Genomic DNA, 13,548 nt, shown 5'->3' with positions numbered 1-13,548 from the left:
TCTTTCTGATTGCCTGAGTGCAGTGGAGAGAGATTGTTTTAGCATGTGCGTATGGTGTATGCATGTGTGTATGAACAGGAGAAGCAAGCATGCATTTGTCAGCTTGTGTGTGTGTGCATGAGGGATAGACAGAGCTGTTTTATTTTTATTTCATGCCTTAGAAAGAGAGAGAGAGAGAGAGAGAGAGAGAGAGAGAGAGAGAGAGAGTCATCTATGTAGAATGTGTCAGAGGGGGAGAAATCAAACTGGCTCCATGAAATCTATGTGACTCAAACACAGTGTTCTCTGTGTCCACAAGAAAGGGAAGGAAAGCAAGGGAGGAGAAGAGGAAGACAGACAGAACTACAGGGAATGAGGTAAGACTGGGCTTTATTTATTATTTATGAATGTTAATTTGCTATGTTTTTCTTAAACTCACAGTACGTGTACACATAGAGCATCACTGCACCCCCCTACCAAACACACAGGCAGTGGACACTCAATCGCTTACTGACATGTTTGTATGACAGCAAGCATCAGATGCATGCCTTCTCTGTTCAGTGTTTGTGTCTTTGAGTGTGTGTTTATTTGTAAATGACAGTGAGCACATATAGAATGTATTCTCACTGCAATCTTATGTCAGAGTGTGTGTCTCTGTGTGTGGATATTTTGGGCTGATCCGTCCACCATGTCCCTGCATAGGTTACATGCTTTTGCAAACATCACCGATTCGTCACCGGTGCACATGAGGGCCACACAGGGAGTGAAAGCCACTAACAACTTCACACAGACTGGCTGCTTCCGCTTTCAGTGTGTCTCAGCATTGATCCTTATCAGTCAGTCTGTCCCACCACCGTGTATCAATCTTCCACCTCGTCACGTCCCCTTTCACCTCCTCTGCCTCGTTGGCATTGTCAGTTCGCTGAGGTTTTTCCTTTCCTCCTCTTTCTCTCTCTTTGTCTTGCACCATCTCACAGCAAAAAAAGAAATCAATTTATAATCAGTGTTTATGTGTTTGTTTTGATATTTTTACTGGAAAACATACTTGAAACAAGATAAATGTACTTGAAGTCTTTTTCTGAGACTTTTCATGAATTAAAGGTGCACTTAGGTATTTTTTGGTTGTGTTTTGCTGATTGATATGGCATTATTCGTCCGGTGATGTGGTCTTAATATATTTGCCCCGTGTGGCGACTTGCTCTGTGTAAAATAAAACAGTTTTATTAGGCAACTGATAGGACTGGACTCTCGTGTGAGTGTACATGATTTTAAGCATATTTCAGTTATGGCAACTCGTAAAATACATTTAAGGAGTTATATTGGATATAACAGGTTGAAAGGTTTGGTCTTGTTGGGCTAGATCTGCTTATGCAGCCACTGCAGAGCAAGTACGAAGACTTGCTACTGCTGAACATACACAGACAAACTGTTGCATGTTATATCAGCTTCACATTAGCCATTTTTCAGGCGTAACCCTTATTTACATAATCGGATACTTGTGGTCTCGTCAAGTGACCAATGAGCTTCCTTTACTGAACCAAGACCGAGAAATCAAATTCTTTGGAGTTGGCTAGTGTGAAGCCAACTTAAGACATGCTGCTTCACAGTTAGACATACATAAGACATGCTGCATCAAGGACATGCAGCTGCTGCATAATTAAGTGCATACAAGCCCTGTGAAGCAGATCTAGACAATTGGTGCTGGGGAGGAAAAATATAAATTTATCTTAAACCAGCTATCTGCAAACAACTGATAGACAATGTTAGACAAAGAGAAAGTACACAAGTTGATTGGCTTTACAGTTTACATGTCATCAGCTTGCAGCAGATTCTGAACTTAGAATCTTTTTCAAAAGTATTAGTCCTATTAATTATTGTACCTTTACATTTATTTTTCTTACCCCACCAAATATTTGCTAGATTTGTGCTTAAAACAACCCATGGGGGTTAAAAAAATTCAACTTGATTCTTGCTTGAAACTCGATGAAAACCAGTCTATAAAACTGAATAGCAATTTTGTTCCTGAAGTCAATGTATCGTTTATGTTTAGTATTTTATTTTCAACACAAATGCACTTTTTCTCTCTTTACCATCCTCTTATTATGCTCTTATCGTATCTGTCGGGGTGAGTGTGTGCTTGTGTGGCCACAAATCACCTTAAAATGCACTAATAGCCACAGAGATGTGGCAGCGGAGAATTGAAATGCCCTTGAAAGTCTTTAGAAGCAAAACTAGGGATAAAATGGCATGTTGGAAGGGATCTGAGCAGAGAGAGAGATGTGTTCCCTGTACCCACAGAGCATATTACAATATCAGACTTCAGGGGAAGTGCAAGAAACACTGGGGTGGGGGACTCAAGCTGCTTAATAAGGGATATGTGTGTGTATGTGTGTGTGTGTGTAGTGAGAGAGAGAGAGAGAGATTTGTGTGTGTGTTTTCCTGTACATACACTGAAAAGAAGAGACAGTGCAGTAAAGTGAATCATGATTGTCAGATAAGCAGCCTCATCTCAGCATGACCTCCACTCAGTTCCACATTTACGAGCTACTACTGAAATCTTGCTCTGTCTTTCACAAATACCCTACCTCTTACACTTACTCCCATTTTATTCAGAATTTTTTTTTATTGCTCAGAGGTTGCTCTTTCATAGCTCAGACGTTATAATAGAGATCTCAATTATGTTTCATTTAAGTATTAACTTTGTTTTAAGTGTGTTTCTGAAAATTCCCCAGCAGAAAAAAATAGATGCCAATGAGACAATTGTAAACACACAGAAAGAGAATAGAGCTATAAAATTAATGTGGATAGCATAGCTCAGATCTCTGACTTTTAAAGGTATCTTGGAAATTCAGAAAATCTGAGCACAATGTGTGACAATGTTGAGATATGAACTGATAGATAGACATATCGGGCAGGCTGATAAATCGGACAATATTTATAAAAACTGTGCCCAACTGGATTATTAACAGAATTGATATTTCGCCCTTCTGTCATTTCCAAAATCTACCAACAGCCTAGCCCTAACCAATGCAAAATGTACAATTTATGTTTGAAATATTTTTTAGTTTATTTCCAGTTATTGTGAAAAGAAACACACATACAATGGAATATCTATAATTAAAGTGTATTAGCCTTTATTACACATACAGTATATCTGCACCTTGCTTTTCAGTTATTTTCATTGGCATTTGTGACTATGCACGGCTGGCCCCCAATTGGGCTAATCAGCCGAGGAGAGGGATAAATGCAGCGGAACGTGGCAGTTCGGGAGAGAAAGAGCCACATTCAGCTGCCATGCATGTTTTTGTGTGTCTTTTTGTTTAAATTAAATATAATTTTGACTGTTCAGCCGGTTCCAGCCACCTCCTTTCCCAACCTAAACCTTGTTACAGCATGAAAAACCATATCAGTCTTCCACTAGTTCTCTCTGAAACTTTAGAGGACAAGGAGAAAAATCAGGAGAGAAGCAGTTTTTATTTGCTCCCCATTTAATCTCATTACTGTCTAGGAAAAATAATTGAGATATTCAAAAGATCTCATTTGTGATATTTTTCTTTCTTTTTTTTTTTCTCCCATATGCAGTCATCAGAGCGAGCCATATCTTAATTTGCTTTTTAGTCTCAAGCAATAATCTCTAATAGCATTTGCACAAACTCACTTTATCGTAGTCAAAACCATGAATATAAATCATTATGTTCAAGTCAGCCCACCTCGGATAGATAGATAGAGCTGAAGTCAGAAATGTACATACACATTAGCCAAATACATTTAAACCCAGTTTTTCACAATTCCTGACATGTAATCATATCAAACATTCCCTGTCTTTGGTCAGTTTGGATCACTACTTTATTTTAAGAATGCAAAATTTTATTTCAGCTTTTATTTCTTTCATCACATTCCCAGTGGGTCAGAAATGTACATACTATTTGGTATCTGTATCTGTCAACATTCAAAAAGACTTTAATTATAACACAACATCAAACTGAACTGGAACATAACAACACACATTGACGACACACACACACACACAAAGCTCCGAGTGTGTGTCTCTCTCTCTCGCTCACTGGCATCTCTGATTCCTCCTGTTATCGCTCTCCCGCTGATTAAGCCCCTCAGCACCATGTGTGCACCCTCACGGCCCGGCCCGGCCACGCCTTTCTCCTTGTCACAGTATCATTGTTTTTAAATTGTTTAACTTGGGTCAAGCATTTTGGGTAGCCTTCCACAAGCTTCTCTCAATAAGTTGCTGGAATTTTGGCCCATTCCTCCAGACAGAACTGGTGTAACTGAGTCAGGCTTGTAGGTCTCCTTGCTCGCACATGGTTTTTAAGATCTGCCCACAAATTTTCTAATGGATTGAGGTCAGGGCTTTGTGATGGCCACTCCTGCTTCACAGTTGGGATGGTGTTTTTCGGCTTGCAAGCCTCACACTTTTTCCTCCAAACATTACAAAATATATAAAAGAGCTTTGTCCCCATGTGCATTGCAATCTGTAGTCTGGCTTTTTTTATGGCAGTTTTGGAGCAGTGGCTTCTTCCTTGCTGAGCAGCCTTTCCGGTTATTTCGATATAGCACTCGTTTTTCTGTGGATATAAATACTTGTCTACCTGTTTCCTCCAGCATCCTCATAAGGTCCTTTGCTGTTGTTCTGAGATTGTTTTTTACTTTTCGCACAAAACATACCTGAGCGGTATGATGACCACTTGGTACCACTTGCATACTATTGTTTGTACAGATGAACGTGGTACCTTTAGGCATTTGGAAATTGCTCCCAAAGATGTACCAGACTTGTGGAGGTGCACAATTTTTTTTCTGAGGTTTTGGCTGATTTCTTTTGATTTTCCCATGATATCAAGCAAAGAGGCACTGAGTTTGAAGGTAGGCCTTAAAATACATCCATAGGTACACCTCCAATTCAGTACACCTACTATCAGAAGCTAATTGTCTAAAGGATTGACATAATTTTCTGGAATTTTCCAAGCTTCTTAAAGGCACAGTTAACTTGGTGTATGTAAACTTCTGACCCAGTGGAGTTGTGATATAGTCAATTAAAATGGTTAAAAAAATAGTTTGAATGATTTAAAGAACATAAATGTACAAAAAAAAAAAAAAAACATTTTAGTGTATGGACTGGGCTTGTATCACCTGTTCACAGAAAATAACTATATAACTTTACACTGGTAAAATACACTGGTCAAAAGTGTTGAAACACTCATTCTTGATTATAAATTTCACATTTTAGAATAATAGTAAAGTCATCAAAACTATGGAATAACATACATGGAACTATGGGAATTATGTTGTGACTAAACAAAATCCAAAATAAATCAAAACTGTGTTATATTTTAGCATTTCCCTAGTAGTCACGCTTTCCATAGAATTTGCAGACATACAGCCATGGCCAAAAGTATTGGCAGTGACATAAATTGTGTTTTGCAAAGTTTGCAGCTTCAGTATTTGTAGAATATTTTTTAACATGTTTCTATGGTATACTGGAAAATAATGATAAGCATTTCATAAGTTTTAAAGGCTTTTATTGACAAAAACACTACATTTATGCAAAGAGTCAATATTTGCCGTGTTGACCAGTGTTCTTCATAACCTCTGCAATTTGCTCTGGCATGCTGGATATCAGTTCTGGGCCAAATCCTGACTGATGGTGATCCATTCTTGACTTAGTTCTTGGATTTGATCACAATTTGTGGGCTTCTGTTTGTCCACTCACCTTCTGAGGATTGACCACAGGTTCTCTATGGGATTAAGATCCGGGGAGTTGCCTGGCCACGGATCCAAAATTTCAATGTAATGATCTTCGAACCACTTCATTATCACTCTTGCCTTGTGACATGGTGCTCCATCATGCTGGAAAATGCACGGATCATCACCAAATTGCTTCTGGATCGTTGGGACATTTTGATACCATTCTTCATTCATGGCATTGTTTTTGGGCATAATTGTGAGAGAGCCCACTCCTTTGGATGAAAAGCAAACCCACACATGGATGGTCTCAGGATGCTTCACTTTTGGCACGACACAGGACTCATGGTAGCGTAGGCACCTTTTCTTCTCCGGACTATCGATTTTTCCAAATGTCCCAAACAGTCAGAAGGGGGCTTCATCAGAGAAAATATCTTTGCATCAGTCTTCTGCTGTCCAATCCTTGTACTTCCTGCAGAATTTAAGTCTGTCCTTGAAGTTTTTCTTGAAAGAAGTGGCTTCTTTGCTGCCCTTCTTGACACCAGGCCATTGTCCAAAAGTCTTCGCCTCACTGTGCTTGCAGATGCACTCACACCAACCTGCTGCCAATATTGAGCAAGCTCTGCACTGGTGGTGACACATTTCTGTAGCTGACTCCTCAGGAGAAGACGGTCCTGGCACTTGCTGGACAATCTGGGACGTCCTGAAACCTTCTTCACTGCAGTTGAACCTCTCTCCTTGAAGTTCTTGATTATCCGGTTAATGGTTCTTTCAGGTGCAATATTCTATGCAGCAATTTCCTTGCATGTGAGGCCATTTTGATGCAAAGTGATGGATGCACGTCTTTCTTTAGAGGTAACATTGCTAACACAAGAACACAATGATTGAAAGCAATTCTTCCCTCCTTTTATAGTAAACAGTCGGCTCTTATAATCCAATCAGAATGATAGAGTGATTTCACCTGACTAGAACTTGTTCACACTTTCCCAGGTGCTGCTGATATGATTAGTGAAATGATGTTAGCTGGACATTTTGTGCCAGGGCCAAAAAACAGTGAAATTTGGGTTTTTGTGATAAAATTATTTTTTTTGGGCCAATTTTATTTTTGGCTTTTTGCAATTATTTAAAATGAATCTGAGCACTCTGCACAATAATCTAGAAACAATGTGAATCAACACCACAACAACTGAAGCAGAAAACTTGTGAAACACAAAATGTATGTCACTGTCAATACTTTTGGACATGGCTGCATACTCTTGACATTTTCCCAACCAATGTCTTGAGGTATCACCCTGGGATGCTTTTTAAACAGTATTGAAGGAGTTTCCATCTATACTGGGCACTTATTGGTTCCTTTTCTTTATTTTTTTGGTCCAAGTCATCAATTTCAAAAACATTTTATAAAATTTTAGTTTTATATGAAATAAATTAATATGGTGGCACAATTATATTATTGTCTATCAAACTATTTTCATAAATGTAAGCACACGCCTTCAGATCAAAAGATTTTTAAGATCATGTGAAACATTTCTGTCAAGTGTTTCAAAACTTTTGACCAGTAGTGTATCTGAAGCCATTTATGAAAGTGGGAGAAAATGTCATAAGTGTGGTGATAATATCAAAAGGGACAAACTGCGTCGTGGATGTGGTTTGAAATGCATTATCAATGATCACATCAGTGTCTGCGATGTTGTGTAGTTGGTAGTGGGAAGCTCACTGTTGTGGTTTTATTGACATACTGCCAGAAAAGTGTAGGCAGTGTGCCTATAAAGCAGTGTGCCTATAAAAAAAGTGTATATTATTTGTTTGTGTGTCTCAGCACAGTGTGTATGTGCCCTGCCAAATCTTTCTTTACTGTCATGTTATTTAAAGGTATAGTACACCCAAAAAGTAAAAGCCAGTATTTACCTGTGTCACACCCTCCTGCCATTCCAAACCCTTATGACTTTATTTTTACCACTGAACACAAAAGGAGATTTTAGGCAGAATATCCATGCAATGAAATAAATGGGGACTGTGGCTGTTAAACTCCAAAAAAAGATACAACTCATGCACTGTATTCCAAGTCTTCTGAATACCAAAGCTTTGTGTGTGGAGGAATAGTCTGAAATTCATTTTTGACTGAAAATCTTACTTGACAACTGAAATCACCATTCGTTTCATTGTAGAAAAAAGAGAATCTTAGACATTCGGCTGATTAATTTCTTAAGTGTTTCACAGAAGAAAGTAAGTAATATTTGTTTGGTATGGCTTAATGGTGAGTAAGTGGGTGAGCAAAACACCCATGCTCCATGTTTAGTGCTTTTGTCTGTGTGGCGGCAGCAATGGTGGCTCTTAGTGTGATTGTGTGAGGAGGCCCTGTGGTCTCCTGCTTGGAGAGATAAGACCACAGTTCGTCCTCATCCCTGCCTCTACTGGGAGCGTAAAACAGGATTGATCCCATGGATCTCCAATTCCCCCCGGTTTCTTAACTCAATACAGCAGACAGATCAAGTTTAAACAAGCACATTCACTTAGTCAGGACACTGGACCCATTCTCAGACGGGAATTCCACTACTTGATCAATATGTGCCTGCCTATGTATAAAAGAATGACTTCACCACCACGTATGTGCTGATTTTGAAATTATTAATGCATTATGCGATTAGATGAGTGAACACCACTTCTTTTGATAGAAATGCAGCCTTGCATTTTTTTTGCCTGAAATATCATATTAGGATTTATTATTTAAAATCCTTTATCCTTTCCTTCAAAATGGAGAAACCCAAGCGTATAAAAAAAACATTGACATACAGCAGTGCTCGCATGCACTTTTGTGTTACAATTCAAATCCGTTTCTACGGAAGGAAGGAAGAGAGGAGCAGGCTGCCATAGCCGCTCAATGACTTGAGAGTGCATGATGTGTCTTACATGTCTAAAAATACATTATTAAAAAAAAAATACTTTTATTTGATCAAAAAGTGTTTACAGAGTTATTTTCTTCGATCTTTTATGTCATTGGCACATGAAAAGCATTGCCCCCATGTGACAGGAATACGGTATACTTGTTGTATTATCCATTGTATGGTTGGTTTCATTATAGCTTTGTTCATTAAAATAAAAATAAAAAAATATATATACAGTGAGGAAAATAAGTATTTGAACACCCTGCTATTTTGCAAGTTCTCCCACTTAGAAATCATGGAGGGGTCTGAAATTGTCATCGTGAGGTGCATGTCCACTGTGAGAGACATAATCTAAAAAAAAAATCCAGAAATCACAATGTATGATTTTTTAACTATTTATTTGTATGATACAGCTGCAAATAAGTATTTGAACACCTGAGAAAATCAATGTTAATATTTGGTACAGTAGCCTTTGTTTGCAATTACAGAGGTCAAACATTTCCTGTAGTTTTTCACCAGGTTTGCACACACTGCAGGAGGGATTTTGGCCCACTCCTCCACACAGATCTTCTATAGATCAGTCAGGTTTCTGGGCTGTCGCTGAGAAACACGGAGTTTGAGCTCCCTCCAAAGATTCTCTATTGGGTTTAGGTCTGGAGACTGGCTAGGCCACGCCAGAACCTTGATATGCTTCTTACAGAGCCACTCCTTGGTTATCCTGGCTGTGTGCTTCGGGTCATTGTCATGTTGGAAGACCCAGCCTCGACCCATCTTCAATGCTCTAACTGAGGGAAGGAGGTTGTTCCCCAAAATCTCGCAATACATGGCCCCGGTCATCCTCTCCTTAATACAGTGCAGTCAGCCCTGTCCCATGTGCAGAAAAACACCCCCAAAGCATGATGCTACCACCCCCATGCTTCACAATAGGGATGGTGTTCTTGGGATGGTACTCATCATTCTTCTTCCTCCAAACACGGTTAGTGGAATTATGACCAAAAAGTTCTATTTTGGTCTCATCTGACCACATGACTTTCTCCCATGACTCCTCTGGATCATCCAAATGGTCATTGGCAAACTTAAGACGGGCCTTGACGTGCTGGTTTAAGCAGAGGAACCTTCCGTGCCATGCATGATTTCAAACCATGACGTCTTAGTGTATTACCAACAGTAACCTTGGAAGCGGTGGTCCCAGCTCTTTTCAGGTCATTGACCAGCTCCTCCCGTGTAGTTCTGGGCTGATTTCTCACCTTTCTTAGGATCATTGAGACCCCACGAGGTGAGATCTTGCATGGAGCCCCAGTCCGAGGGAGATTGACAGTCATGTTTAGCTTCATCCATTTTCTAATGATTGCTCCAACAGTGGACCTTTTTTTCACCAAGCTGCTTGGCAATTTCCCGTAGCCCTTTCCAGCCTCGTGGAGGTGTACAATTTTGTCTCTAGTGTCTTTGGACAGCTCTTTGGTCTTGGCCATGTTAGTAGTTGGATTCTTACTGATTGTATGGGGTGGACAGGTGTCTTTATGCAGCTAACGACCTCAAACAGGTGCATCTAATTTAGGATAATAAATGGAGTGGAGGTGGACATTTTAAAGGTAGACTAACAGGTCTTTGAGGGTCAGAATTCTAGCTGATAGACAGGTGTTCAAATACTTATTTGCAGCTGTATCATACAAATAAATAGTTAAAAAATCAGACATTGTGATTTCTGGATTTTTTTTTTATATTATGTCTCTCACAGTGGACATGCACCTACGATGGCAATTTCAGACCCCTCCATGATTTCCAAGTGGGAGAACTTGCAAAATAGCAGGATGTTCAAATACTTATTTTCCTCACTGTATATACATATAGATGAGGAAGTTGTTGGTTTATTCTCTTTTGTTATTAAAAAAAAAAACATGTACACAGATCAGTATGTTTAATCAAATGCTGTGCAAATTCAGTATACCTTAAAAAAAAAAAAACATTATTTCATAACAAATTTCCATCAAATGGAACGGAGTAATCTTTAACAAAATTACATAAAAATTCAAACCTAAATATTTAGGTTATTTTGTTAAAAACTGAAATGCGTACATTTTAAAAATAGACTAAAAGATTTTTCTTGAGTGTACATGCAATTTTGCCACTGCTTCAACATCCATGATCACCCATTAGTATACATCAGGTTTTCCAACTGCTGGTTCTTAACCAAAAATGGGTCTGTTCTAATAGGGTTGTTGTATCTTATCCAGATATCCAATTTAGGAAAGAGAAAAGGCTGATGAAAATTTTGTTGGCATCACAGGTAGTGCATCCAATCAAACTCTAAAGTGTTTTGGCTGTGTCAATTGGAAATATGGCTAATAATAATAAGGTGTTTGGCTCAGTGTTTGTCTGACAAATAGGATACATTAACAATTCTGGTACTTTGTTAGGTCACCATTTGATGGCCAGTTTAAAATCTGGGTCCTGAAGCATAACCTTGCCAACCATTGCATTCATGCAAATGTAATACATACGGTATATAAACTTCGGCTGTCAATTTATAAAAAATTACATTTTTATTATCAAATTAATTACATGACGATTAATTAATCGAAGTAATCACAATTAACCACGAACAGCACATCATTATTTTCTGAGAAAGGCCCCCAAATAAAGATAATTCATATAAATAATGCTTAATAATTCAAATAATCACAAATATAATATGTAGGGCCTTTAATAAATGTATAATACAAATTTAAATTCAGTATTAAATAAATAGCATTATTGAATAAAGCATTGATAATACAATACAAAAAATGGCTTAAGAACTCATATTTTTGGTTTTATTCTCATATAATTAAACCATTAAGCCATTGCATTGAGTTCGTCACTGTGTCCAGCTCTCACATAGGCAGTCTTGCGTTCTGTCTGCGCTATTTTTAGTTGTTGTTCTTTGTACATGTGCTTGCCTCAGACACACGTTTGGCGAGTCTCATTGGTATTCAGCGACATAAACACTGCATTTTAAGGACACTGTGTCAAGTTAAAAGTAGTGAAATCTTTTATGCCTTATGGTGGGGGGTCCAGGATTTTCCCAGCACCCACTCAATTCGAGCTCTGGGTACTTTTATGTGTACATGTGTAGGGGGCATGTGTCAGGGGGCATGATTAATTGTGTAATTTTATACTTGTTGTTTTTATATAATTAATCAAACTTAATGTGTTAAATCAACAGCCCTAACATTAACGTATTTTTAAATAAACAGCAAGTGTGCATCCGCCAGGGCAGCTTCATCTGCCTCTCAATTCTCACCTCAAATTGTGTGGTACCCTACATTTTTAATGCACAGTGCTAGAGTAGCACTCTCCTGTGTGACTACATGGGTGTGTGTGTTTGTGCTGAGAGATATGATGAGTCAGGTCCCTCAACCCTCTCTTAAGACCAATGGCATCACTGGTGCAACTCACAGGAACTCCAGCACACTTAAGGTAGTCATCCTGCGACAGTCAGTCACTTCTGTAAGAAAACAGCTTCTGATAACCCCTCACCCCACACGGTCTGATGTGATCAGTGCCTCTAATACGAGATAACAGCGCTTGCTCTAGTTGTTTCTTTTTTTTGTAAAAGTGTGTATGGATCTTTCTGAATCACACACTGCAGAAGACAAACAGGATGTGGGCAGATGTGCTCGTCTCAGTTAACTGTTTTTTGTTCTGTTTTGCTTTTTGTCGTCTGGAAGTGCCAAGATGCGTCAGATTGAAGTAACATTTTTTTTATCTTACTTCCTCTCATGTCTTTCACTGTTTCTCTCATCTCACATTTCTATGTTTACTTCCATATTAATTCATTGTCTGTTTTCCCATTTAAACAGTGGAGCTCACAAGTCTGAGTCCACATAGAAAATCTTGGATTCAAAATCTAGTTTAAACCTGAAAATAAACAAAATGTTTTAGGAAAATATAAACCAAAGAAATATAATGACATTAAAAAATAATGAAGAAAAACATGATTCTGCACTATTAAAGGTCACTTATCAGATAAGAAAAGGTCAGATTTCCTTGCTTCCATTGAAGCACATACAGTAAGATGCTCATGGAAAGTGCTCAAATCATGCTGTGGAGTCCATGCCAGCTCGAGTGCATTCTGTTATTAAAGCAAGAAGGGGTGATGCCTAAAACTAATTTCTGAAATAAAAGTTTTCAGTTCAACGTTTCACAAAAATTGTTATGCTTATAATCTGATTTGAAAGTAAACAAGAATTGTAGTCAATTAGACAAATACAAAAAAAAGTGTTTTCACACCCAATTTCCCTAACTGTCTCTCTCTCACTTTCTTTTCCAGTCATGGACAATCACATTTAACCACGGCCTCAGGAAACAGATGAACTATCAGGCCCCAGCAAAGCTCCCATATTTTCTGCTCTGAAAATGATACTGTGAATGCACACACACCGTGCTGAAAGAACTGCTTAGACTGGAGCTCACCCGTGTCCACACACACACACACACACACACACACGCACACACACTTGCAAACAGAGAATTCCCTGTTCCGTTTTTGCTGAAAGCACAGATTGAAAGTCAGGGTTTTTCTTTAGTCGCCCGGTACGAACTCTAGACAGTACATGAAGAGTCTCTCTGTAATTTAATGGAAATATAACTAATTTTGCAAAGAACCAAAACGACGTTGACAGCACATTGGAACAGTCATTAATTGTGCAGACAAAAAAAAAAAAAACCTGTTTGTGATCATCTTACGCTTCAGGCTTGATTAAATCCATAGGACTGATACACCAGAAAAGGAGACCATGACATCACATGGAAAACTGAGAAAGGAAAAGGCGGAGTATGAGACACAAATCAAAGGTACTGTTAAGGAAATGTAATGTAACTCAATCTTGTGCTCTATCTTACTCGAGCTGTATAGACTGATATACTAAGTACTTCCCTACATTTAAAGGTGCACTCTATAAATTACAATTTTTTTTATGTTGTGGTGGCCGATATGTGAGTCATC

General features: G+C 38.5%; 1 protein-coding gene across 3 annotated transcripts in view; it reads left to right on the top strand.

Annotated features, from left to right (window-relative positions):
- The first annotated feature begins 38 nt into the window (after nt 1–38).
- LOC127628742 (SLIT-ROBO Rho GTPase-activating protein 3-like) overlaps nt 39–13,548 on the top strand; it is a 42,755-nt gene continuing 29,245 nt past the window's right edge. For all 3 annotated transcript variants that reach the window (XM_052105601.1, XM_052105600.1, XM_052105599.1), the window contains exons 1-2: nt 39–356; nt 12,874–13,397. In XM_052105601.1, the coding sequence (XP_051961561.1) occupies nt 13,340–13,397 (58 nt within the window). In that variant the 5' untranslated portion in view covers nt 39–356; nt 12,874–13,339. The remainder of the gene's footprint in view (nt 357–12,873; nt 13,398–13,548) is intronic.

This window comes from Xyrauchen texanus, chromosome 35, assembly GCF_025860055.1.
Source record: "Xyrauchen texanus isolate HMW12.3.18 chromosome 35, RBS_HiC_50CHRs, whole genome shotgun sequence".
Lineage (NCBI taxonomy): Eukaryota > Metazoa > Chordata > Actinopteri > Cypriniformes > Catostomidae > Xyrauchen > Xyrauchen texanus.
This window is presented reverse-complemented; position numbering and strand designations above follow the sequence as displayed.